Below are 24,859 nucleotides of genomic sequence, written 5' to 3'. Positions count from 1 at the left end.
CCTGTGAGATGAAACGACTGGATCATCTCTAATGAGAAAACTGTCAAGATCATATCCACAGACCCCTGCGACTGGTCAAACCACCATGCCATCGCCTTTCTTCTACCCTGCACCCTCAAAACATGGGCTCCTCAACCAGTGCTCCCAAAACGCTGGGTTAGAGACACCAAAAACCTAGACCTAATTGAACTTGAGTCTCGTTGCAAATCCGACCTCCCACCCCCTCCCTACATCACCGCGGCCAGTGACCTCAATGATCACTACACTGTTTCGATATCGAACATTTTGGATGACCTCCCCCTCTTAAACTAAAAAGAACTCAAGTCAAAGACAGAAACCTATGGTTCACTGGCTCCCTCAACAACGAGAGAAGATCCCTCCGTTAAGCCGAAAGAATCTGGAGACAGCACCCATCGGCAGATCACCTGAAACTTCTTCGCCAGGCCAGAAATGCTTAAAACAAAAACATCCTCAATTCAAAAAAAGAGTTTTTCAGAGCGGAACTAGGAAATGCTCAGAACAGGCCTCGCAAACTCTTTGAGATGATCAAACTCCAGTCGAACAAACTTTCCAAAACAGCGAAAGAAAACTCCAAGTCTCTCATCTCCTCCGAAGATTTCTCCTCGTTCTTCGCAAACAAAATCATCACCTTAGATACCGAACTCAAAGCTGCCTCACTCCCCCCACCAAACACTGACCATCCGCCTCCTCCATCACTGCTACTGACACCGGCCTCACCCAAGAACCTAGCGCACTGGTCTGAATTCTTACCCTACGATGAAGACTCCGTCGCAAATATCCTCTCCTCCTTAAACCCGAACAACCATTTCAACGACCCGCTCCCCTCAAACTGTCTTGCGACGATTACCAAATCCATTATTCCTTGCTGGACCGTGATAATCAACGCCTCTCTCCGGCAGGGATCGATACCAATCTCACTGAAAGCAGGACAAGTTCTCCCTATTCTGAAAAAGCCATCACTAGACCCAACCTCCCCAAACAACTTTAGACCAATCTCCAACATTCCCCTCTTGGCAAAAGTGTTGGAAAAGTGTGTTCACATACAGCTAAGTCGCAACATCAGCAACTTCCATCTACTCGATGACTGCCAATCCGGCTTCCGACCAGGACATAGCACTGAAACCACCATGCTCCACGTTGTCGATGATGCTCTTCAAGCCCTGGACCAAGACAAAACTTGTCTCCTAATCCTCCTGGATCTATCCTCTGCCTTCGATACTGTCAATCATGAGATGCTACTCGAACGCCTCAAACTTAGGATGGGCTTAGACGGCACAGTACTCGACTGGTTTAGTTCGTACCTCCAAAACAGATCTCAGAGATTCCTAATCAATGGTGAACTTTCCTCCTCCTCCATGGTCACGGTGGGAGTCCCTCAAGGATCAACGTTGTCCCCCACCCTGTTTAATCTCTATCTAGAACCCCTTGCTGAAATCCTCCGCAATGGTAATATCTCCTTCCATATGTACGCTGATGATACTCAGATCTACATAAAAATCTCATCTCTTGCGGAGATCCTCACCATGAATGAGGCAATGAAGTTGACCGTCCGTTGGCTAGCCTCAAACCAACTCAAACTCAATGCTAACAAAACTGTGTTCCTTCTAATCTCCCCGCCCAAGAGCAACTCTGAGATACAGAGTTGGATCAAAGCTATCACAGCCTTAAACTGTTCCCCGACCATAGTGGACTCTACCAAATCACTGGGAATCAGTTTGGATTACAACCTAAACATGCGAAACCACATCAACTCAATGGCCAAATCTGCCAGATTCCACCTGAGTTACCTATGGAAACTGAAACCATTTCTAGCTACTACCGACCTAAAACTAGCAGTCCAATCTCTAGTCATCTCTCGGTTGGAATATGGCTGCTCCACCCTCTCTGGTTTACCCAAGATCACTCTGGCACCTTTAAAAGCCTGCCTCAATGCAGCGGACAGACTACTCACGGGCTCTAGAAAATTTGATCACATCACCCCCCACCTGAAAGCGTTGAACGGGCTCCCTCTCGAGGCTAGGATTCACCTCAAGTTGGCATGCATCACGCACAAGGCCCTACACACCAACTCCCCTGCGTATCTTGCACCGAAGCTCGCAATATCCGGAGGAAGCAGAAACTCTCGATCGGCAAATACCTTCCTACTCCGGCCTGCATGTTTTAAGAAAAAAAAATACCTACAATCGCTCTTTCACCGGGTCTGCTCCAAGAATATGGAACGCCTTCCCACCTGACATTAGAAGTATCCACTCCTTGGCACGCTTTAAAAAAGAGGCCAAATCCTTCCTCATGGCCAAATTCCTCGGCTAACCTGCTCCACAAGCACCGAGAGACTGATTACCTTTGTGATACCCTGTTCTATTGTATGATACCCTGTGCTATTGTATGATCCTTGACTCTGTAAAGATCACTGTGTCAATGTATGACCATTTATTCTGGAAAATGTTCCTATATACACCTTTTCACCCCCTCCCTCCCTCCTTGCACATACCCCTTTGACCCCCTGCCTACCATATGACCCCTGTTTCTGTATACCCCCCCCCCCGATTTATTGCTATCATTTTTTCCAACCGATCTTTCTGTATTACTCTTGTACCTGTAAAGAGCTCTGATACCCTCACGGGTCAAGTTCGCGCTCTATAAAACTTTAAAATAAATCAATAAAAATAAATACGTGAGTAACATGGGTGTTACTCTTCGGCAAAGCGGCCATTTAAAATACACAAACCTAAACTTACCAAGGAATATATATCAAATCTGCTGCTAATTTGTCCCATTCCTGGTACGGGAGAATACACACAGGAATACCCCACAACATGTTATCTTGGGAAAGGACATTCTGCATTTTCATTGCTGAGAAGATTTAAATTAAAAATGCCTGTGACCAAAGTAAGAGTACCTCCACGCTCTACTTGTAGTCTACTAGCTAGATATTGTAGAATGCAAACCAACTCTATTTTTAATGTCCAATGAAGAGTTTTCATAGATATTATGTAAAAGAAAATTCCTACTTTCTTGGCCAAATGCAGAAAACAGTTCTATCTGAATCGCCAACAGGTGACCGACTAATTTCATAGTGCTACATTTAGGGCGATTACTAATGAAAATAGAAAGTCCCCCAGAGGCATTATACAGTTTTTGTTTTGTTCTTGCAGGTATGGCATGTTCATCATACTCAGCCAATGAGTGAGTTGTGTGGCTTATGCCTCTTGCAAGCACATAATGGTATGGGATCTAATATAATTCAAAAGTACAGTGTTGGACTGTATTTTCCGAGCTCTGCTGATGTCCCAAAAGCAGATGGTTCTCCATCTATAGCCAGGCACTGGGCTTGTGAGATGTCAGTTTATGGGTTCATTCAGGTACACTTCACTAATACAGGGGTTAACCATGACTACTCCTCATGGTGCCTCAGCTCATAGTCCCAGACACTGCTATATCCTCCCATTGGTTTTATACAAAACAAGGGAACCCAAAGGTATAGCACTAGGGACCTTGGGCAGTAACGTATTACAAAAAATAGGGGTCCCTAGTAGTTCAGGGATCTTTCGCAAAAATGATAGACATACGCTCAATAGTATGTATGACCTTTGTCCAGCCGGACAGGAATTTTAATTAAAGTGATGAGCAAGAATAAAGAGGATTTTTTACACAGTGGGTGCAGCCAGCAACCCACAGGGGACAAGACAAAACAAGGGGATGGGGTTAGAACGAACAAGGCGGTCTGTATACTAGTAGTTCAGTGAACAGACAAAAATACATTTTAGAAGCATCATTGTATACAATTTATACTTTTCATTTTACATATGACGCAGCTGGCTGCACCCACTGTGTAAAAAAATCCTCTTTATTCTTGCTTATCACTTTAATTAAAATTCCTGTCCGGCTGGACAAAGGTCATACATACTATTGAGCGTATGTCTATCATTTTTGCGAAATATCCCTGAACTACTAGGGACCCCTGTTTTTTGTAATATATCCTCCCATTGGGTCATACTTGTTTACTAGTTTTAATCCTTCAGTGTCAATACGCCTTGTGCCCAGGAGTGTGGGCTGGATACTAAAGCAGCCATTAGTAGTGTTGTGGCTGTTCTGGGTTGATAACACTAAGGTCAAGGGGATACTGCTCAGTCTGACCCTTCATAGATTGTATTCCCCATTCAAGAAGTGAGATTGAGTCTCTAGGATTTAGTTACAGCCTCACTGGGCAGTCTAATGTCCATGGATTCCCTCATTTCTCCTTTTCTTGGGAGCTTGACAAGGTCCTTTCTACCTAGATGGCTGAGGTTGGGAAGAGCGTCGATGAGTTTGAGAATACTGCCCCTATTTGTACATCAGTGCTGATCAGCAGGGAGCAATTACACAGAGTTTGGTTAGTCAATCAATGTGTAAAAGTATAACGTGTTGCAGGTCCAGCTGTCTGTTACAACCAAGTCTTGGTTGCCAACTGTGAGAGTCTGTTAACAGGCACTCAGTGGAGCTACACAAATCACCAATCACCAAAGTAATATTTAATGTACTTCATCTCTCCCTACCAACCAAAGGCTCTCACTTGGAAAGCCCCAGATCGCTTAAAAAGTGATCTCGCAGGCTGTTCGCATGCACTTTAAATCATCCTTAGGACAACATTTGGGTCATAACATGAGGTAACCAAGAGAATGGAAATATATTATGAGAGGTCTTACCTGTTTGGTTTGTGCTAGTACTCCACCATCTACAAGCTGTCCTGTTGCCGGATCCAGACCAACTTGTCCGGCGATATACATAGTCCGGTCTACAACCACTGCTTGGCTGAGAAGACAACAACAATTCAATAATGCATCGTTTGAAATTATTTCCATAAATAGCAGTCTTGACTACAATTTAATGTGCTTCAGGGTGGTCTAATAAATTAGTTGAAAGTATTTACTATTTAAATCAAAATTCAGGTGGCATTGAGAAATACATTTTTAATATCCAATATGAACTAGAATTGACCTACCATACCCCATGAAAAATGAAGACAAGCAAGCCCACAGGAATCAGGCCACAAATACTTGTGTATTACACTATCCTTGTAACCACAAACATTTAATCAGTGCCCTGCTGTATGAACGAGTGGAGCATTTCCTCTTTGGAGGAGAATTGACTTGTCTGCACAAGTGATTGGAATTTTCACAGACGTATTGTGGTCAAGGGTTATTTTTATCTAATTGAGGGGAAATAACTTTAATATGAAATGGGTACAGAGTTGTAGAAAAGACAAACCTACACATGGGTATGCATTAATAAAAGCATTATTTTCCACCGGATGGTCCCAAGTAGCATCAATACAAATGAGAATGAAGTTTCAGTAGTCTAGGCATTTACTTGGAACACTATGTGGAAAAATATCCATTATCGATACATACCCCTTCTACAATGGAATTGTGTGTATCCCTACATGTACACCTGATTATAAGCTGGTCCCATGAATCACCTGTACTGTGAAAGGAGTGGCATAGGAGAACCAATACAAAATACACTCTGAGCTTCCTCACTTGCCTAAAGCTTCCACCCACTTCCCCATATTAATAAAGATTTACATGACGTTGGACCACCATCTCAGCCTCTAAGTCATCCTAAACATTTCAAATAATGTGGCATTCCCTACCCCTGCTTACCCTCTTCTGGCCTTCCCTCACCTCCTTGCCATGGGTTTAGTTTGCCTCTCCATGTGAGAGCAAAGAGCAGGAGATGTCCTGGAAGTGACTCTAAGAGCAGCTGCAAGCAGAACAAAGATCTATTCCTTGTCCCCGGTCTGTTCAGACCCGCATAACCATCACCACCCGATCAAGGGAAAGGTCGGGTGGTGCTGGCACAATGTCACCTGCCATTACCCCGACTCACTGTGGTCTGCAAAGATCAGAAAGAAAATGGGAAGCAAAATAGTGCTTTGCTATTCCACCATGTCCAACAGGTCTCTGGAGAGGTGGCAGATCTGTGTCTGCCCTTCCACTCCTGTCATATGAGCCCGGCCAAAGAAGCGGCTGCTTTTGCAAGAGAAATCACTGTAGAGGACAACAAATGTTGTCTTTCACTGTTGCAGCATTCGAGAAGTAAATATGCGAATACCTTCATCTAATTAAGACCTCTATTGACACTATGGAAGTCGTTCAATAATGTAATAATGAAAAGATCAAATATGTGAGCGACCTGTAGTGCCCAATTTACTATGGTTTAGCCCTTGTGGAACAAGCTTGTTTGGGCTCGCAAGCCCTGAGTGACCATCTGAGAGGTCTGTCATTGTAGGGAAAGGGCCCAGGACCAATCTTGTGATCCACAGATCAAAATGTATGGCTCCCATGAATCATCACCAGATGCATGTGAATCTAGCAGCTGGAATCCTACCCTATATTATTCATTCCCAATACCCTGACATGCATTAACTAGAAAGAAACACTCTTAGGAACGTAAACAGAGTAGGTCAGTATCAGGACATCCAAATAGTGTGACACCATGCGCAGCTGCACGTTTATTCCCATGATATCGATGGTGAGGCTTCCGGCATGCTTTGTGGAATGGGACAGAAACATCCCTATCATCCAACTTCCAGGGAACGTAAATAAAGCTCCCTGGTTAAAGGAAGGCATTTAAAAAATTTGAAGTGATGAGAGAAGCGTGTATGGTATGGTAAATGAGGTTAGGGATTCATCGGTTAGGCATGCAGGCTAAATAAAGTCCACGAAACAAGATCCTAAGCATGAAAGGTGTCAATAGTTGGCACATAGTTTACATGTGGCAGGGAGAGTGATTCCAAGCAGTGGAGTAACAGAGGAATCCACATCAGCACCACTGCCCCTCTACCAATATCCGGAGGGTTAGAGCAGTTTCTCCCATCAGATGAAAGAGGAGTTCCTTTGTTAAAGAACCTGGGCAGATGAATGGTTTTCAGCGGACCACTCCAAGCCTGAGGATCCTGGAGTAAATGAGTTCTGGGAGGTTGAATAGATAATTGCAAACATCTGCATTCAGCATCCAAGCTTTAAGAGAGAGGAACTAAACTTACGTTGAACAGTGTGCAGGCAATGACCTCTCACACTGTACCTCAGTTACCTTACCCTGCCTAAAATGGGAGTGCTTAGAAACCGGCTTATTGGCAGCATTAGTGCTAAACATGGAAAAGACTGAAGATCTGGAATAACCCGTGTACGTCTGTTCCCTAAACTTTAACCATGGCTGTGTCTAGAAAAGTGCACTAGTTCACGCAAGTCTCAATGAATAATATTAAACCATGACACACAGACTTGTGTGGGTGTCCAATGCAAAATTGGCTAAAAACTTATATTTTTTTTAATGTAGTGCTTAAAATTCTCTGTGCTATACACTTAATCCCTATGTTTTTGGCTCTTCCCAGTCACAGGTCCGAGTCCCACTCACACAAGTGAGGTATCATTTTACTCGGGAGACTGAGGGGAATGCTGTGGGGTAGGACATTTGTGCTGGCATGGTGATTCCACACAATAATATGTGTAACATTTGGTTGGTTTTTGCAGCTAAATTTGAGGTTTGCAGGGGATTCTGGGTAAGAAAACGTTGGGGGGTCCACCCAAGCCATACCTCGCTGGACTGCCCCGGGTGTCTACTTTTTAGAAATGTGTTGGTGTGGTAGTTTCCCAAGATGGCCGCCGAGCCGGGGCCAAAAACCCAGGTGACCCCCCCCCCCCCCCCTCGCAAAACCAGGATGTTTTGTGATAGGTCATTTTGATGTCTCCTCAATACGTTTTGGGCCCCTGCCTGTCGCGGGTACTTGACACACCCATGTGAGTGAGGTACCAATTTTATCTGGAGACTTGGGGGAACACTGGGTGGTAGAAAATTTGCCAGCCCAGTGATCCCACAACTTTCCCACACAGAAATTTGAGATAAATGTGATTTTTTCAGCTACATTTGAGGTTTACAGGGGATTCTGGGTAGGGAAACGTTGGAGAACCCATGCAAGCCATACCTCCGTGGACTCCCCCGGGTCTCTAGTTTTCAGAAATGTGTGGGTTTGATAGGTTTCCCTAGATGGCTGCCGATCCAGGGTCCAAAAACGCAGATGCTCCCTATGTATCCGAAACTGACCTGGTTTTGCATGGGGGAGTCACATGAGTTTTTTTGTCCCGGGCTTGACGGCCATGTAGGGAAACCTACCAAACTCACAGATTTCTGTAGACTAGACACCTGGGGAGTCCAGGGAGGTATGGCTTACGTGGATCCCCCAACGTTTCCCTACCCAGAATCCCCTGCAAACCTCAAATTTAGCTGAAGAAATCGCTTTTTCCACACATTTTTGGGTGGAATCACTGTGCTGGCACAAATATCCTACCACCTAGCGTTTGAGGTTGGCAGGGGATTCTGGGTAGGGAAGCGTTGGGGGATCCATGCAAGCCATACCTCACTGGACTACCCAGGGTGTTTAGTTTTCAGAAATGTGTGGGTTGGGTATTTTTCCCTAGATGGCCACGAGCCTGGGGCCAAAAACCCAGGTGCCCCCCCTGCAAAACCAGGTTGTTTTATGATAGGTAATTTTGAAGTCTCCACCTCGAGTTTTGGGCCCTTGCCTGTCGCGGGTACTTGACCCACCCACACACGTGAGGTACCACTTTTATCACGAGACCTGGGTGAAGGCTGGGTGGTAGGAAATTTGTCTCAGCCCGGTGATCCCACAACATTCCCACACAGAAAAGTGAGGAAAATTTGATTTTTTTCAGCAACATTTGTGGTTTGCAAGGGATTCTAGGTAGGGAAATATTGGGTGATCCAAGCAAGCCATACCTCCCTGGTGTCTAGTTTTCAGAAATGTGTGGGTTTGGTAGGATTCCCTAGATGGCCGTTGGGCCCGGTGCCATAAACCCAGGTGTCCCCCACCACCCCCACCCCCACACCCGACAAAAGCAGGTTGTTTTGTGATAGGTAATTTTGATGTCTCCACAATACGTTTTGGGCCCTTACCTGTTACAGGTACGTGACCCACCCACACAAGTGAGGCATCATTTTTATCGGAAGACTTTGGGAAATGCGGGGTGGGTGGAATTTTGTGGATCCACACAGATTACAGAACTTTCCATCATTGAAATGTGAGGAAAATTACAAAGTTTGAGGTTTGCAAGGCAGCCCACACCCCTACGTATAAAAATAACAAATCCATGTTGCTTAGTGGGCTTTCTGTCCCCCGGGGGGCAGATCAGGGGCTATTGCCCCAATCTTCCCACATGGGGGGGGGGCCGTGGCAGAAAGTCTTATGCCTTCTTTGGGGGGGTTAGGGTGAGGGCTTAGGCATGCCAATTCTGGGCAACCCCCATCCCTGGCCTATAAATAAAAAGCCCTGGCGTCTATGGTGCTTTCCGCCCCCCCAGGGGGGCAGATTGGAGGCTACTGCCCCTTCTGCCCCCCAGGGGGAGGTAGAAAGGCTATCTAGCAAAATGTAATGGGGGAGCAAAGGCCCTTGCCCAAGGGGCCGCTCCCCCCTCCCTGGTGGCCAGTGGGTGAATCCCTGCTTGGGGATCGCCCTCCTCCACTAGCGGAGGGTACCATTGAAAAGGGGAGATTCTCCCCTTTACAACGATACCTCTCCCAAGTGTTTCGGTGGCCGGGGGGGGCAGATAGCCCTAGGAGCACAAAACATTGAAACTGAAACTAAGTTTCAGGTTCGTTATCAATGTAATGACGACAGCGCGCCATCGTCATTACATTGAAAATCATCAAAGGGCCTCGGGAGGTTGGGGAAGCTCTTACCCCACCTCCCGAGGCCCCCCCGCCCCAAAAATGGAAATCCCTCTGCTGTTTGCAGCAGAGGGATTTAGTGCCCTGTCCTCGTGATGTAATGTTTCCGTCATGAGCACAGGTGCTCATGACGTAACCATTCCGTTATGAGCACCGAAGGGGTTAATTTGTGAAAATAATGCAGCTTGCACCTCTCATTGCCCCTGTCGGTGCTGCCAATGACAGAAACAACACAACTACAATTACACTCCTTCAAGTGTGGCAATTCTGATTATTCCAGCATACCAAAGTTATAAGAATGTCTTGGGGCAGGTATTAGTCATCTTGAAGGTATATTGAATTGACAACTAACTTGTTGTACCTGTATTTAAATAAATAAACAGCGACACCTGGTGGCAGGCCATCATAAAAGCGGGTGCATTAATAAATGCAAATTTTACTGCATTTATTAATTTGACATAGTCAGGTCATTCACAATGGCAAAATAGGCATTGTATACAGAAGAATCATGTGTTGGGAGTTGACAAAGTACAGATGCCAACCGCCAGTAACCAACGGTTCAAATTAAGCACTAGTACCACCACTCCCTCCCAGCAGGAAAAACAGCTTAGTTCATTATCTCTTTCTTGGTCAGTCTAGAAGCAGAATTCTAACCTACTGACTTACTACACCATAATTAACCTGCTGAGGTACACATAATGTCGCCTCATCACACATCTCTGCCCTCTACTACACAGAATTTTGGAGAGGACGTCTGGTACCGGAAACTATTGAGTAGGTATCGGGAGGTCAGTATAAGGCGGTTGGCCAATGGTGGTGGGATCCTCCGGTTGCCTCAGCTCTTCGGCATGTGTCCGAGACTACTCAACAGTTTCCGGTACCGGACGTCCTCCCCTCAGCGCTGGTTCATACCCAATGTTGCCCTCCCAACTGGTTCCCTCTCATGCCTGCCGGTCTGTTTCCAGTCTCTGTTGCCTTCCTAACTTGATTTCTTCACTTACCTGCTGGGTCACTTGAAGATTTCCCCAAGCCTGCACTCGCCAAACATTTGCGTCACTAATTGAACGGCCCCTTCCGTTTCCTTTGTGGGCACTGCCACAGGCGTGTGCTCTTTTACCCTTGCACACCGATATCAGGACGCTATTATTGATCGCTTTGTGGCAGTCTCCTCCCTACATCTACGCAGCACTTTAAATATCCGTAACCTAGTCCTGAAAATGACCGTAACTAATTACAGGTCGAAACGCCGTTGACGTCCCAGCGCATTTTTGGCGCAACCTCTGTGGTTCAGCAAATTACCTATCTCCTCTAATATTCTTGCAAATGAATTTGAACCACTAGACAAGTAAAAAAGTCTTTGTATATATTGTCATTAATGTTTCCTTTGTGCCATTTTCTTCGCTGTCCCACTTGTCACCTGTGCTGCTCACGAGCAACCGTGTGCACAAGTTTGTACAGGTTACATGCACATCTATTGTAATATTGTGCCACCATTGATTTTGTTCACCTTATTTCAAAATATAGACTGCTCTGTGCATTTGTTACAGTAACCATTATTGCCTCCCTGTCTCCTCCCTGCAACTATTGTGCATGCTTTCTGAAATGGTCTTATCATTACCTGTTGAAACGTTGATATTTGGTATATATACTAATAACCCAGTTCTCAACTGGGTCTATGGGTATCCTCCTGTGGTTTGTTTACAAGAAATTACAATGGGGGACCTCTCGCTGACAGCAAGGTAGAACCGCAGTGGCACTAAAACTAAGGTATTAAGGCACTTGCCAAAACTCCAATGTCATTAAAACTGAGGAATACAGTACCTCACAGCTGACCAGAACCCTGCAGACATTACACTGAGGCCCACACACTGACAGAAACTTGGAACCACACCAACAGTAAAGCTGAGATCTTATGGCACCTCCAGGAGGCCAGAAACCTACGGTCATTAAACTAAGGACAAACTTGCATAGCCAAAAAAATAAGTGGTTTTCTTTATTGCGCTTAATATTATTCAGAGATTTTTTCTATTTATAGTCACTTCAAATATCAGGTTTTTAGCGGTTCTTTAGGGTGGTTTCTTTAGGGTGGTGCAGTGCACTTCCATTGCAGTACATCAACACTCCACTGTCCATGACCTGCAAAGGAACTACTTAATACCAGAACCAGCACAACTGCGTGCAACCAAATGCCCGTAAAAACCAAGTAGGAAGATCAACTCTGGGGCTGGGCCCAAATATAGCTATTCATCTAGCTATCTATCTATCTATCTAGCTATCGATACTCTTTTTAGATTACATGAGTTCCAGTCAGCCCTAAATAAAACATGAACTAAAATCTATAATGTACAAAAATTAGAAAAAGTACATTTTCCACTTTATTACACGAGGCACAGTGCATTCACATTAAAGCGGAACAGAATATTCTAATTACAAAGTATTTACTATTCATGATGTGGAAAAAAACACGTCTGGCTGTACTACAGCTTTCTCGCAGCATGTTCACTCGATGCGCACTGGTCCGTGGATTCGGAAGCCGCGCGACAACGCCCCCAGCATTTCTGGCACAAAGGTCACCGCGTCAGGGACCCTGACCTCTGGAGATACCGAATCCAGGGCCTGCAATATGTATGTTGCAAAAAGAATTTGAGACGGTTAATTTTGGCTACTTAACGCACGGTACTGCCGTAAGAGGAAGCGGGCGGCGACAGGCAGCATTTCAAAACATGGGCTACCGGAAGGCAGAGGTTACCGAGAACACGACCAATGCTCTCGGTAGCTAATGAAGGCACGTATGCAAATGAGTACGGGTGCAGGGCGACCGTGAATAACATCCATTTGCATTTAGGGATTAGTTTCCAATGCAAGAATAAAAAATAAAGTGTCTACGGTGCTTCTCGAGTGCGGTAGACTCATTTAGCCAGTAGAAAATTAATAATTTATTCGGCTGGTCACAGTTCAATGTCCAAAAACTCCCATTCTCTAACTAACTGCAAGCAGCAAACAAACACCAAAACGCTGGAAGCTTGCTAACCAGGATGTCCGCCAGAGAATGAATTAAAAAGCTAGAGGTGCAGATGTCCTGAGTGCATGTATTCCTTCAAAAATAAAGAAAGACAAATAGAATATAGAAACGTATACCTATGCATATTATGTGTTCTTTGCAGTAGGTCCACTTTTGCCGAGTATAAAATTCAGGATTATTAAACTAACTGGTCAATTATTAATCTTTAGCAATGGCGATCATCCCATAATCCAATGCACTAATTATTTCTTTAGGTACACGGAGGGAAAACAGTTGTAATAACAGTCAAGATGTTAAATCTGATAGGACCACTCTCACCAAAGCCTCAACTAAGGGGTCATTACCCACACATGCCTTCACAATAAAAAAGTGTACCCAGTACCTGTAAATGCCTTTCATAACAGGCGCTTTCGGGGTGTAGACAATTCTCCTCACCGTGCTAGTCATGGTTGGCCGCGGACGTCTTCAAACTTACTCTGAAAAATGGATGTTTAAAGTTTGGAGGTAACCTTTAAGCTGGTGCGCACACTGGGTGGGTTAAAAATTAACCTAGCCACGCCCCTTCCCCTAAAACCTACTCCCCCACGTGCATCTCTGCAATGGTGCTGCCCATGCAATAAGGATCCCTGGTGTCTGTAAACCTTTTTCTGCAGGAACACTCGTGCTCTACATGGTCAAGGTAGCGCGTCTTTGGGGCTCATCTCCACTATTTCAAAGTCACTCCTTCGATCTACAGTTTCATAGAAGGCAGAATATTGTGCGCCGTTAATCAGAAGTGAGACTACCCCTAAGCGGGCCAGGACCGCTGCCTCTTTGCCTCACTCCTGCTGCTTCATCTCTTACTCCCTCCATCTCTCCGCTGCAGTGACATACTCCCTCTTACGATTACTGCTAGATGGCAGCTCAGTGGGCTACATTCACCGGTGGGCTTCTATCACTCCTGGGTCGACGCCATATAGGATCCTCTGGGGCTTGGCACTGCCACCAGGAACTGAGGGTCTATCCCTCATGGTTTGAAGCCATACACACCGCAGAGGTCACAAGGACACTGGGCTGTAGTTTAGGGGTGGACCCTGGATTGAGTCAACCCTACCTAGGGAGGTCACTGGGATACTGGGCAGTGGTCAGGACTGGAGAAACCCACAATGGTCGAAAGGATAGTGGATAGGAGAGGTGGTGCCCTGGCACTGATATCAAACCTGTCACCTTAACTGCTGAACCACACACCTGAACAAGGGATTACCCAGTAATAAAATCAGCCAATAGTGTTGAATTCCAAGCTTCATGGTGAAGTGACACTCAAACAGGCACCTTTGATGTCAATACTGCGTTCTAAAAAATAACTGCACACCTTATTTAAAAACACTAAACTTAGGATTCACTCTAAAACCGTGTCCAGAGTGCACTTGGAAGATATTAAACTCATCTCTCACTCCTCAATTTAAAAAGTTTTCTGCTATCAGCATCTACCTGGATATTATTCTCTACCTGGAAAAATGGAGTAGTCTTCCTCTTATTAAAGAAACACAACTTGGACTCAGAGGACGTCCTAATAACTAGCCAAACAATTTAAATACGCTTTGAAATTCCCCCCAAAAAGCAGCTTTCCATTTTTTGTAAGACAATCCTATCCTAGATGAACGGCAATCCAGATATTGCCCAAAAACAGTGACTGAAATTGCTGTACTATTTATTAGCCACAGAAGAACTTAGGCTCACTACGGTCGACTATTCCAAACTGATCTAATGTAAAACAGAAGATGGTATCGCTGGCAGTGTTTTACAAGGATTTGAATTTATTTTATAGTACACAGTCAAGAGGTGAGGATCTCCTCTTTCAGTGGATATGCTGGCCAGCAGTGTATCCACATCCTAATCCTTTTTTCCCTTACACGGGTAGAGGACAACAAGGAACACAGACGAGCGAGGGTGGGCGGTGAGGGGCAAGCAGCAACCTGGACGTTGGGGGCAAGCACCAACAAGGACCAAGAAGGGAGTGGGGAAAGCAAAATGGACAAGGGAGGAAGGGCTGTCAGGAGGGACAGGCAACACACATTAGAAGAGGTGTACACGGAAGGGTGCAAAGTACGCAACGGCGTTGGATGAAAAAGACACCCTCTGGGAGAGGGCCCAAATACAAAGAACAAATTAGCAACTAAAAGAAATGAGCAACAGAAGGACACAAATAATGCATCCATGTTCCAGGGGCGGGACAAACACACGAAGAGGAAAGAAGCCAAAGGCAGCTCCCCAATAAAAAGTAAGCAAATGAGAGCGACAATGAATCCAACCAATGGTAAGCAATGGTCGGCTTCTAAGCCCACTGTTGGAAACCAAAAGGTTTGCAAGAAACAGCGCATATGATTAGACACAGCAAGCAACTACATAAACTATACAGCATTGTGGAAATGGCAAGAGACCGACACCTTGGAACTATAGAAGTAGCTATGGTTTGAACAAATCTTGTCTCTGTATATGAAGCGGCCCAAGATCAAACACTCCCTTGCAACTACCGAACAACCTTTCCAATCATTACACCAAAAAATACAAGCATATAATCAACAACAAAAGTCATAAGAACACAGATGGCCTACACTACAATAACTCTGCAGGGGCGGCTCTACGCTCATGGCGGCCCTGGGCAGGGAGCATAGGTAGGGGGCCCCGGAAAAGGGGGTCCGGGCGGGACGGAGTGCGGAGGCCAGTGAAGAGGGGGGGGGGGGTCAGGGTGTTGGGAAGTGGAACAGAGCCAGAGGCCGCCAAATCCCTGCCAGGGGCCACCACGCAAATATGTATCCATCCTCAGAGGATTATTATATTAAGGATATATATTGGAGTGGTGGCCCCCTGGGGTTTGGTGGCCCTGTGCAGGTGCACAGCTTGCACATGCCGAAGGCCGCCCCTGAACTCTGCATCACACACAATACAAATGTGCATGCAGGCAATAATACAGGAGAAACATAAGAAAGGCATCATGGAAACGCTGCCATCCTTTACTAATGCAACACACAAATGACATTCAAACACCACCTCGGTGCCAAAAAAGACAGATGGGAGAAAAGAATGCACGCTTTTTTTGGTCAAAAAGACACAAACTAAAGTAAAACTATTAGTCTATGTGTAGTGCCAATCCACTGCAGTAAACTCATATTTACACCAATATCTTTCAAAGGACTCAAAGTTAGTTCTCCGTCCTATGCAGTCTAGTAAAAGAGAAGTTAAATAACAGTCAAAAGCTGGAAGGCAGCCATGAATTGAGGAGGACACCAGTTAAATATTAGCCACAGCTTGTTTGCCCTGGTATACCACTGTGCTTTAGTTCAGAAGTTATCTATAGAACTCATTTTTCATTGTCATGTTGTCACATTTAAAAGGCATTCCATTCAGTAAATAATCGCTCTCTCCGGTCATAATTAGCCGCACAACGACTACCTTAACTCAAAAATGGTATATCGTGTTTTAGTGTTCATTTTTACCCCATTTCCATTCAAGAGGGAACCAATTCCCACTTAAAACTGCACTGCGGTGGTGCAAAACACATCATTCTAGGAGCATCCAACAAGCAAACATACTATAATTCAAACCTTACAGCTCTCAATAAAGAAGAGAGCTTATCATAAACGGTTCGAAAAGGAGCACTCCACACCATGCAACACATTTAAACACTAGAAACGGAATGCACTAAAAAATGAACATCTCAAGAAGAGGTGCTTCAGCACTGGCCTAGCAGCCTACAAATCAACAAGATACTGGCAGTCCTCTTTGTGGCAGTAAATGTATTTGACAAAAGAAAGCCTCCCTTCATGGATCTTCTATAACCTTGCAACGTAACCACTGGGCCTAGTGCTTACTGTGCTACAGGATTCACGCCTCCCCTCACTTATGTCACTGAAGAAGGGCGCAACCGGTCTGAGATTGCATGTGTTCTCATTTACAGAGCTGGCCTGGGAGTCTGGGCTGGACTGTTTCTATAGTAGCAGGATCATGACTGGTTTTGTAGAGTGGCAAAGTGGACTTTGCTCGAGTATAGTGTCTTCATCTTAAGTGGATCCTCCAGGCTTACAGAACCGTGCTGGCAACATGTGGGGGTTCCATTAATAGAACCTGCATCCCGATTCCTCTACCGAGATGCCAAAGACAGAGAAGCCAGTCCTCTTAAGAGACAGAGCAAACTGTTGAGGACTTGGATGTAACTACTGAGACACTGGGGGTTGAGAAGTGTGCATGTGGTTGGAAAATACCAGCATAAAGATACAAGCATAAAGGCTTCTTAAGGACCCACAAGGTGACAATATTCTGACCACTAGAGACTACATTTGTCACTGTCAAGATGGGGATGGTGGCTAAACGAGATGAGATACAGCTGATTAAGGGAGATCTCTGCTCATGTCTGCAGGATTTAAGTAAAGAAGACGAGGAAGACTTTAAACAAGAACTGGTGGACGGGAATAGGGGCTTCACAGAAGCATTATCTACTCAACAAGACGTAGAACAACAGGCAAGCAGAGTGGTTGAGGCAGGAGAGAAATCAAATACATCAGCAAAAGTGGACACCAATGAAAAACTCCAGGCATTTAGGTCCTTAAGTCAAAATCGAGAAACTCAAATGTGAGGATCTTAAAAAGCGAGCTTGACAAGGCGACATAAGAATCAGAAATATAATTGAAGAGGCAGAAGACTAGAATGTTGCTGAATACAAGAATATTGCTGAATACATTCCACTCCTGTTAATACAAATATTGGTACTGAGGGAGTGAGTGTTGGTGGGGATCGCAAGAATTCAAATAGTGAATCCTGGTGGTGATGGCACAAAGAGACATCCCAGGGATACCCTCCCAAAATGTCCTCATTCCTGTAAAAGGAATCAATAAGACAGGAGGCCATCCTTTGTGGTCATGACCTAAATCGGGTATATACTGGAAAAAGGTCCAGGCAGCTATTAGGGACATATTGGTATTTTCCTTGCTGGGTGACCCAAATACCATAATAAAGGATAATAAGTCAAGAAAGTGAGCAAAACTGAGGGAAAGGGATTTGAAGTTTAGCATACCAGTTGTTGTTTACAGCACATATGGCAATAGCCAGAAACTGGGAGAAAACCTTGGGGGCAACTGTGGAAATCTGGTTGAGGAAAGTCTTATAGCTATGAAAAGGAGGGAAGGACCTCTGATGAAACCTGAGTAAAAGATGGGGATGACTTCCTACAGACAAAAAGGCGTTAATATGTCCTCTACGGCAGTGGTTCTTCACCGTTTGATTTCTTTGGACCCCCAGGTAACCATTACTGGAATCCGGGACCCCCACTGAGCCACATTGGGAGCTGGGGACCACTGGCCTAAGCAATTTCTATGATCTGAACTTCTAAACAATACAAAAACAAGTGCACACCAAACAAATGCTCAAATATTGAAATCTTACTTTTCATTCTCAATCAAACATGGAAACAGTTTTCACATTTTCAATTGTGTTTCTTAATTTGTATATACTTTATTAATTGTTTTAATTTTATTATTTAATTTGGTAACAGTCGCAGCTTTCCTGAATAGGCCTCATGAATCCCATGGGGTCTTTGGACTACAGGTTACAAACCACTGCTCTAGGGCTTTCAACAGTACACAAGTTTGAATAAGATTAGTGTTGAAAAATCATGTGCCCTGGGCACCCCCCAACTTTTTTCTGACTGGTACTGGTGGAAACTGACTCTGACTGACCCTGGGCTCTGCCTAACCAGGCACAGGGCTAATGCTATGCTGAAAGAGACACATTTAGAATACAGTGAAAACTCCTACATACACTAGGGTACACTATGTGTTGGGGAACCCCTGTGATTGGCATAACCTACCATATAAGGCTCTAGTACATAATAGGGCAGGGGGATTGAAACTACCTATCAGTACCTAGTATATAATAGGGCATGGCAGTTTAGAGGACAGCAGCCCTTTCTGCACTTGCATGTGGGCACTGAAGAAGCCTGAGGTCAGTTTTAAAGTAGCCCTGTGTTGCAGGACAGCTTTTAAAAAGTAAATTGTGCCTATACTCAACTTTGGTGTTTGGGCCACTTAAAATTGAATAACCTACAATGTTTGGGCATATTACGTACCCCCAGGGTCTCCCCTAGGTGTCCCACGGGTGGAGGATCAGGTATTTATAAGGAGGACACTTATAAAATGGGTTTTATATGCCCTGGGTTAAGTGAAATTGCACATTTCCCTCCCCAAATTGTGATAAAGTGCTTCCCAAAATCGACTTTGGTGGTAGGAGCACTGTGGAGGCAGGATCTGCAATATTGTTACACCCCATGATATTCCTGAGGTGGGGGTCCTGCTGATATATGTAGCGTACTTATAAAATATGTTTTTGTAAGCCCTGGTGCTGGAGAAATGGCCCAAGTAATTTTCCCCATTGCAGATCCCATGCCACATAGGTTAACATGGCAAGAAGTTATTAACTAATAAGTCTCGATAGGAAAAGTCTAAAAATACCATTCAAAGACTTTCTAGAATGGTATTAATAAATCCAACAATGTTATATTGTTGAACTTCTTCCAAGAAGTTATAAGACTTTCTTGTTTGTAAGCCCAGATTCAGCTTCCAGTGCTCTGTCCTGATTGTTCAGAGTTAAGTTGATTAGGCAGTCTTCTTTGAAGAGGTGATAAAGAGCCCTTGAGGTTGACTAGCTCTGCTGGGAGGGCAGTGTCCTGTTGCACAGGAATGCCAGAGCAGGGAGAGGAGTCGTAAACAATGGACTGCAAGGGAAGGGGGAAGACATCAGTGTCATTCACAGCTCCACTCTTTTGACCCCCACCCAGATGCTAGGATTAAGAAAGGAATGAGCAGATGCAAGGGGGAGAGACTATGGAGATTAGCCATTTTAGGAGTGTGTTTAGCCAGCTCTTCTCTCCCTGCTGGAAAATTCGCCATTATGAATTTGAAAGAATTGGTGCACTCTGGGACACAATAGTGCCACTCTCTTCAGGAAGTAATCTGTCCTTTGGGTGGTACCTTGCAGCCCATTGGACAGGAGTGACCTCCTGCTTGACCCAGAGAAATTTGACAAAGTATCTGAGAAGGTCAGAGCCCCGCAGAATTGCTGCTTGAAACTTAAGAAAGCAAGACGGGCCATGCTGGAAGTATGATGTGCATTTTAAGGCCTGCACTCTGAAGACTGCACCTTCTGCACCGTCTGAAACTACAGCCTGTGGATTACCTTGCTGTAACAAGCATTTGCAATGCAATAGGTCTCGCATATATGCCATTTTATGCTATTGGCATTGTAAATGACAATGCATTTTATTTATATTTTAAAAACCAAAAGCTCAAACTAGCGTAAATGCAAGACCTATTGCATTGCAAATGGTAGGCATCACAGACAACAGGAGGTGGAGAGCAGGCGCGGACAGCGGGCGGGCGGGGTTGGAGGGACGGGTAGGGAGGAGGCATGGACAACAGGAGGGAGGGCGGGAGTAAACATGGCACGACAACGGGAGGGAGGGGGGTAAAGAAGGCACCAAATCACATTGTGCCTGCAATAAGAGAAACTGAATAAAGAAAATAGTACTCACAGTCTAAATAACACGTACCGTGTAACAACCGAAGTAAAGGGGCCAGTTGCCATTGGAGGTGACAAATGAAGAGGAGGAGGTACTAAGGAGGTACTAACATGCCTATTTACAAATCAGAAGCCATCATTTAGGACAGACAGTGACACAAGCCAATGGCAAATATGGGTGGAGAGTGGGCGAGGCTTCTATTCGGTACTCCAGCACAACAAGCCTCGTAGAGCAGCACATGAATGCTGGTACTAGGCTCGACCTAAAAAAAAGAGAGCGAGAGGGAAGAAGGCTGAGGAAAGAAGAAAAGCAATTATGAACGAATGGAAAAGACGGAAGGGTATAGGCTCTGCAATGATGAGGTCATGAGAGACACGAGGAAATGAAGGTGACCCAGTGAGTGAGAGACTAAGTAGAGGTTGCACAAGAAAACGGACCCGAGTTACAAAGTAAAAGAGTCATATAATGGGAGAGCCTGGAATGGAAAGAGCTCTAGGAACCGGAGAAGAAAGCATAAAAAGAGAGAAAGAGGTTAAGAAGTGGCGATGTGTGTCAGAGATTATTAGAGGGATTAAGTGAGCAAAACGGGATACTACAATAGAAAAGAGTTTAATTCTGAAGCGGAAAGTGAAAACGGCTCAGGTGGTTGTTTTTTTGTGGTGCTGGTTCTGTGGGTTTAGTAGTAAACGTGTTGAATGTTTAGTTAAAATGTGATTAGCTTAAGCTAATGTACAAGTAAAGTGAACTTGATATATTGTGGCTGATAGTTTATGAATACAAGGTGTTGCAGATCTGAATGTCCGTAATCTCCTTCTATAGTGGTAAAATGGTAAGAACCAAAAAAATGCTTTCACTCTTTTTTACTTCTAGACACTACTACTAGTGTAACAATGTATTTTATCGCGTTAGAAGGATAATATGGTGTGAAGGGTGCATTCATCTTTTTTTAATTAGCATAGCAGTGAATCTGTGTTTTGGAGAATATGAACTCTAAGCTTTAATGCCACAGATCCCTGGGGGGTACTTCCTGTTTATAAACTAGGTGGAAAGTGGAGCAGGCCTGTCACTCTAATGCAATTATACTTCCTGCGAATACCATCCTAGCCGTGTCTATGAAGGGCAGGTTGCATCAGGCCAGCCAATGCTTGCACGCTTGTTTGGTAATTACATTTAATTAGAATAAAAGGTTACACACCCAGCCTTTTTTCTCATAAATCTGTCAAGATCTCCAGAAGAGTACACAGCCGAAATAGAGAATGACCGCACACTGGACATCAATACAACGGACGGTCTAGGGACTGCCTATACCATGAGGCCAAAGTTCTCGTTTGCAAATGTCACCATTGATTGTGTTCCGGCCTTGTAATAATTACCCACCCAACTTTTTTCTCTGAGTGAACTTTGCTGCCTGAAGATTGTCACACAAACTAGACATTAGAAGTAAATGAAACCTAAATGTGATTTCTATCAAGAAACTGGATGAAAATAACACACAAAGCCAGAATAGGCCTCCCGTCCACCTTCACTGATATTCTGCCTTATTACACATCAAATACAACATAACATACCATCCGTTCTCCCACACTCTTGCACATGCAGTGCTGCTGATGGGTGTGCACAAGTTTTTTCCCTGCAACCACAGAATTATATGTAAAACTTTACAAAATTTATAACGTTTAAGAGTGTACAGACTACAGGAGGAAGGTCCTTCTCCCACCTGGCCGCCAAGACCTGGAACTCCCTCCCGCCCGACCTGCGCCTGACCCAAGACCACCTCTCCTTCAGGAAGAAGCTGAAGACCTGGCTGTTCGAGCAGTAGCTCATTAATTTCAAAAATTGGAGGCTAGGACTGGAAGAAAGACATTTTTTACAAACCCCTGATCCTCACTTCACCTAGCACTTAAATTTGGTGAAAACGGAGCGGAATGGATGTCTTGAATGCTTAGTTCTAGTATGGTTAAGGATTCTAATTTGACATGCTAATGAGGGACCTCCTATCCAAAACAACATTGGTACAAGATTTGTGTAAGTGTAATTGATATTAGACTTACATCACACAAACATACATATTTTTGCTATTTCGTGTGCACAGTCATTTATTATAAGTATCTTTCACAGACTTAGCAAAGAAGGCTTTGAAATGTGGCTATGCAAGGTTGGGGTCTACCTGGCTCGTGGAAGAGTTTAACCCGAATGAAAAATGTAATATTAGTGATTAGTCGTGAAGTTGCATTAAAGATTTAATGATCAGGCGTAGGAAGATATCTTGTTGCATGGTAGAATCAAAACTTCAAATCGATTCACTTTGGAGGCCCAACTCTTCACACTTTTAAATGGAAATTGAAAGTGTATATTAATTTGTGAGGAACTGAAGTATATTTGTGGGTTCTAATGGTTCAAACCTCAAATTGATGAGACTTTAAACTCAAAATTAATTATGGAACAGAATTTTTTTTATGTATTGCATTTTAGAGGCATTTAGTTCGTTTTTTGTTTTTTTGTGGGATTTTATATTGCGCAAACTAGACCTGAAGGTATCAGAGCGCTTTAGATGAGCACTGGTTACGTTACAGACTGACAGATTCATTTTTGTTAGGCACGGGAAGATTAAGACATTTGCCCAGAATTGCAGAATGTTGAGCGTCACCGCTGAGACTCTAACCCAGTTTCCCAGCTCCGAGGCTGACAATCCTAGCGGTTACGCCACATTCTTTCCTAGCTTTCATGCCCTAATAGAGGCCATTGTTGCTGGAGTTGTGAGTGTACAGCCTGGCCTACATGGTAAGTGTTAAATGTTGTCCATTAGTCTGTGGAGTAGTGCTTGAAACTTGTTGCTGCCCTTAGGCAAAATCTAGTATAGGTGTGATGAGTGGAGAAAGTCGGTCTTAGTGCTTTGTCTAGGCCTTGGATGCAATGGAACACTGGATTTAAAACTTCTTTATTAACCTGTTGGGGTGATCATATTTGAATGCAAACAAAGTCCATCATACAAAAACTACCCTGTGCCACCTTCCTCTTTGATGTGTAGTCAGAGCAAAGTGGAGGATTTTTGGAACATAGCTTCCAAGCCTTAACAAACACATTATGTGACTAAGAATTCAGAGTCTGCCGGCATGATTCACGGGTGGCAGGGAGAGGTGAGGGGGTGCGGGCGCGGGGTAGTGCAATGAAAAACAAAAAATTACACACTTACCTTGCCGCCGTGTCTCTGCTCCTTGCTCCTGCTCTCCTCGTGGGACAGGAAGCCTGGCTCTCCTGACCAATCACAATGCTGCAATGCAGCGTTGTGATTGGTCAGGGGAATTTGGGTGCTTACCAATCACAACACTGCAATGCAGCGTTGTGATTGGTTTTGAGCATCCTGGTTCGAAGCTCAGACAGGTAATGGGGGCCTGGGCTTGTTCTCCAAGCAGGCTGTAATGCAGCCTGCATGGAGAATGGCAAAAGTGTGTGTGACTGGTTTGGGCAGCCCGAGAGGGCCGACCAAACAGTCATTGGTCACTTAGGAGTGGGCAAACCACTCCTCCGCTGCCCTGCGAGCAGAGCAGCCCCGCCCATCGCCCCCCCCGCAAAGGAAGGAAACATAAAATGATAACCGCCACTGTTTGAATGTTCATTTTCACACGGTTCAAGTGTAAACAGAGCTTACTTCTTATTCTGGGCCCAATTTTCAAAGTTGTTTGTGCCCTTAAATTCAGCTGACATGCATAAAACATCTTCATGAATGACATTTACTAGCACAGAAATTCTGCCAGCAAGGTGGAATTGTTGCAATTACAGATTCAAAGTTGGGACTGTGTGGTAGGCATTCCTGGGCACTCCTACCTGGAAAGTAGATAAACACAAATTCAAATGTTTGTGCGATATTCCTTGCAGGTAATTTCCTGCCCAGAAAATATTTACAAATTTACTCCTATCAAGATACTGGAGCATCCTCATATTATTTGGGTATACGGAGGAATGGGTTTTATGAAATGGAAAAACAAATCCTCCGATCCACCCTGGAAGGGGCATTAAAAAGGTTATATGTACACATGCATGTGTCACATTTCCTCTTGCACTATGGTCCACCATACATCTCAACAGACTCAATATAGGCAAGACACTCGATTTTGAAATACATAAATGGCTTTGTTTCCTGTCTCCTGCTACAATTGCCTCTGATTCAATATGTCAATTGAGAAAACACATTCACCCAATTTATTTTCTCAAAATCTCCCACTTTCCAATTTTAATACGTTGGCATGTATGTTACACCTAGATGTATGTCTAGAATAGAAACATTTCTAGGAGTACTCCTGTGATTGCGAACTACTTTAGAATTTGATAAAAGTCTGAAATTAGCATAACAGCCAGAGCTACGGACTTTGTAACTGGGGAACCAGGTTCGAATCGGCACCAGCTCAACAGCCTGTGAAATTCTAGGCAGCTCATTTAATCTCCCCATGCCTAAAAATCAAAAAATTAATGTGTTCTTGTATAATGTAACTTGTGCTCATATAAAGTGCTCCAATACCTTTGGTTCGAGCAAAAAACATGTA

General features: G+C 44.3%; 1 protein-coding gene across 2 annotated transcripts in view; it reads right to left on the bottom strand.

Moving 5' to 3' along the window:
- Positions 1-24,859, bottom strand: part of RIDA (reactive intermediate imine deaminase A) — a 101,183-nt gene that overhangs the window by 34,849 nt on the left and 41,475 nt on the right. Inside the window, exons 1-2 of one of the 2 annotated variants that reach the window (XM_078686979.1) lie at positions 13,152-13,293; positions 4,707-4,812 (exon numbers count right to left, since the gene is read on the bottom strand). In XM_078686979.1, the coding sequence (XP_078543105.1) occupies positions 4,707-4,812; positions 13,152-13,216 (171 nt within the window). In that variant the 5' untranslated portion in view covers positions 13,217-13,293. Of the gene's footprint in view, positions 1-4,706; positions 4,813-13,151; positions 13,294-24,859 lie in introns of those variants that run through there. The other variant, XM_078686980.1, reaches the window with a different exon arrangement.

This window comes from Lissotriton helveticus, chromosome 4_1 (assembly GCF_964261635.1).
Source record: "Lissotriton helveticus chromosome 4_1, aLisHel1.1, whole genome shotgun sequence".
Classification (NCBI taxonomy): Eukaryota; Metazoa; Chordata; class Amphibia; order Caudata; family Salamandridae; genus Lissotriton; species Lissotriton helveticus.
The sequence above is the reverse complement of the archived record's forward strand: the minus strand, read 5'-3'. Positions and strand labels throughout refer to the sequence as shown.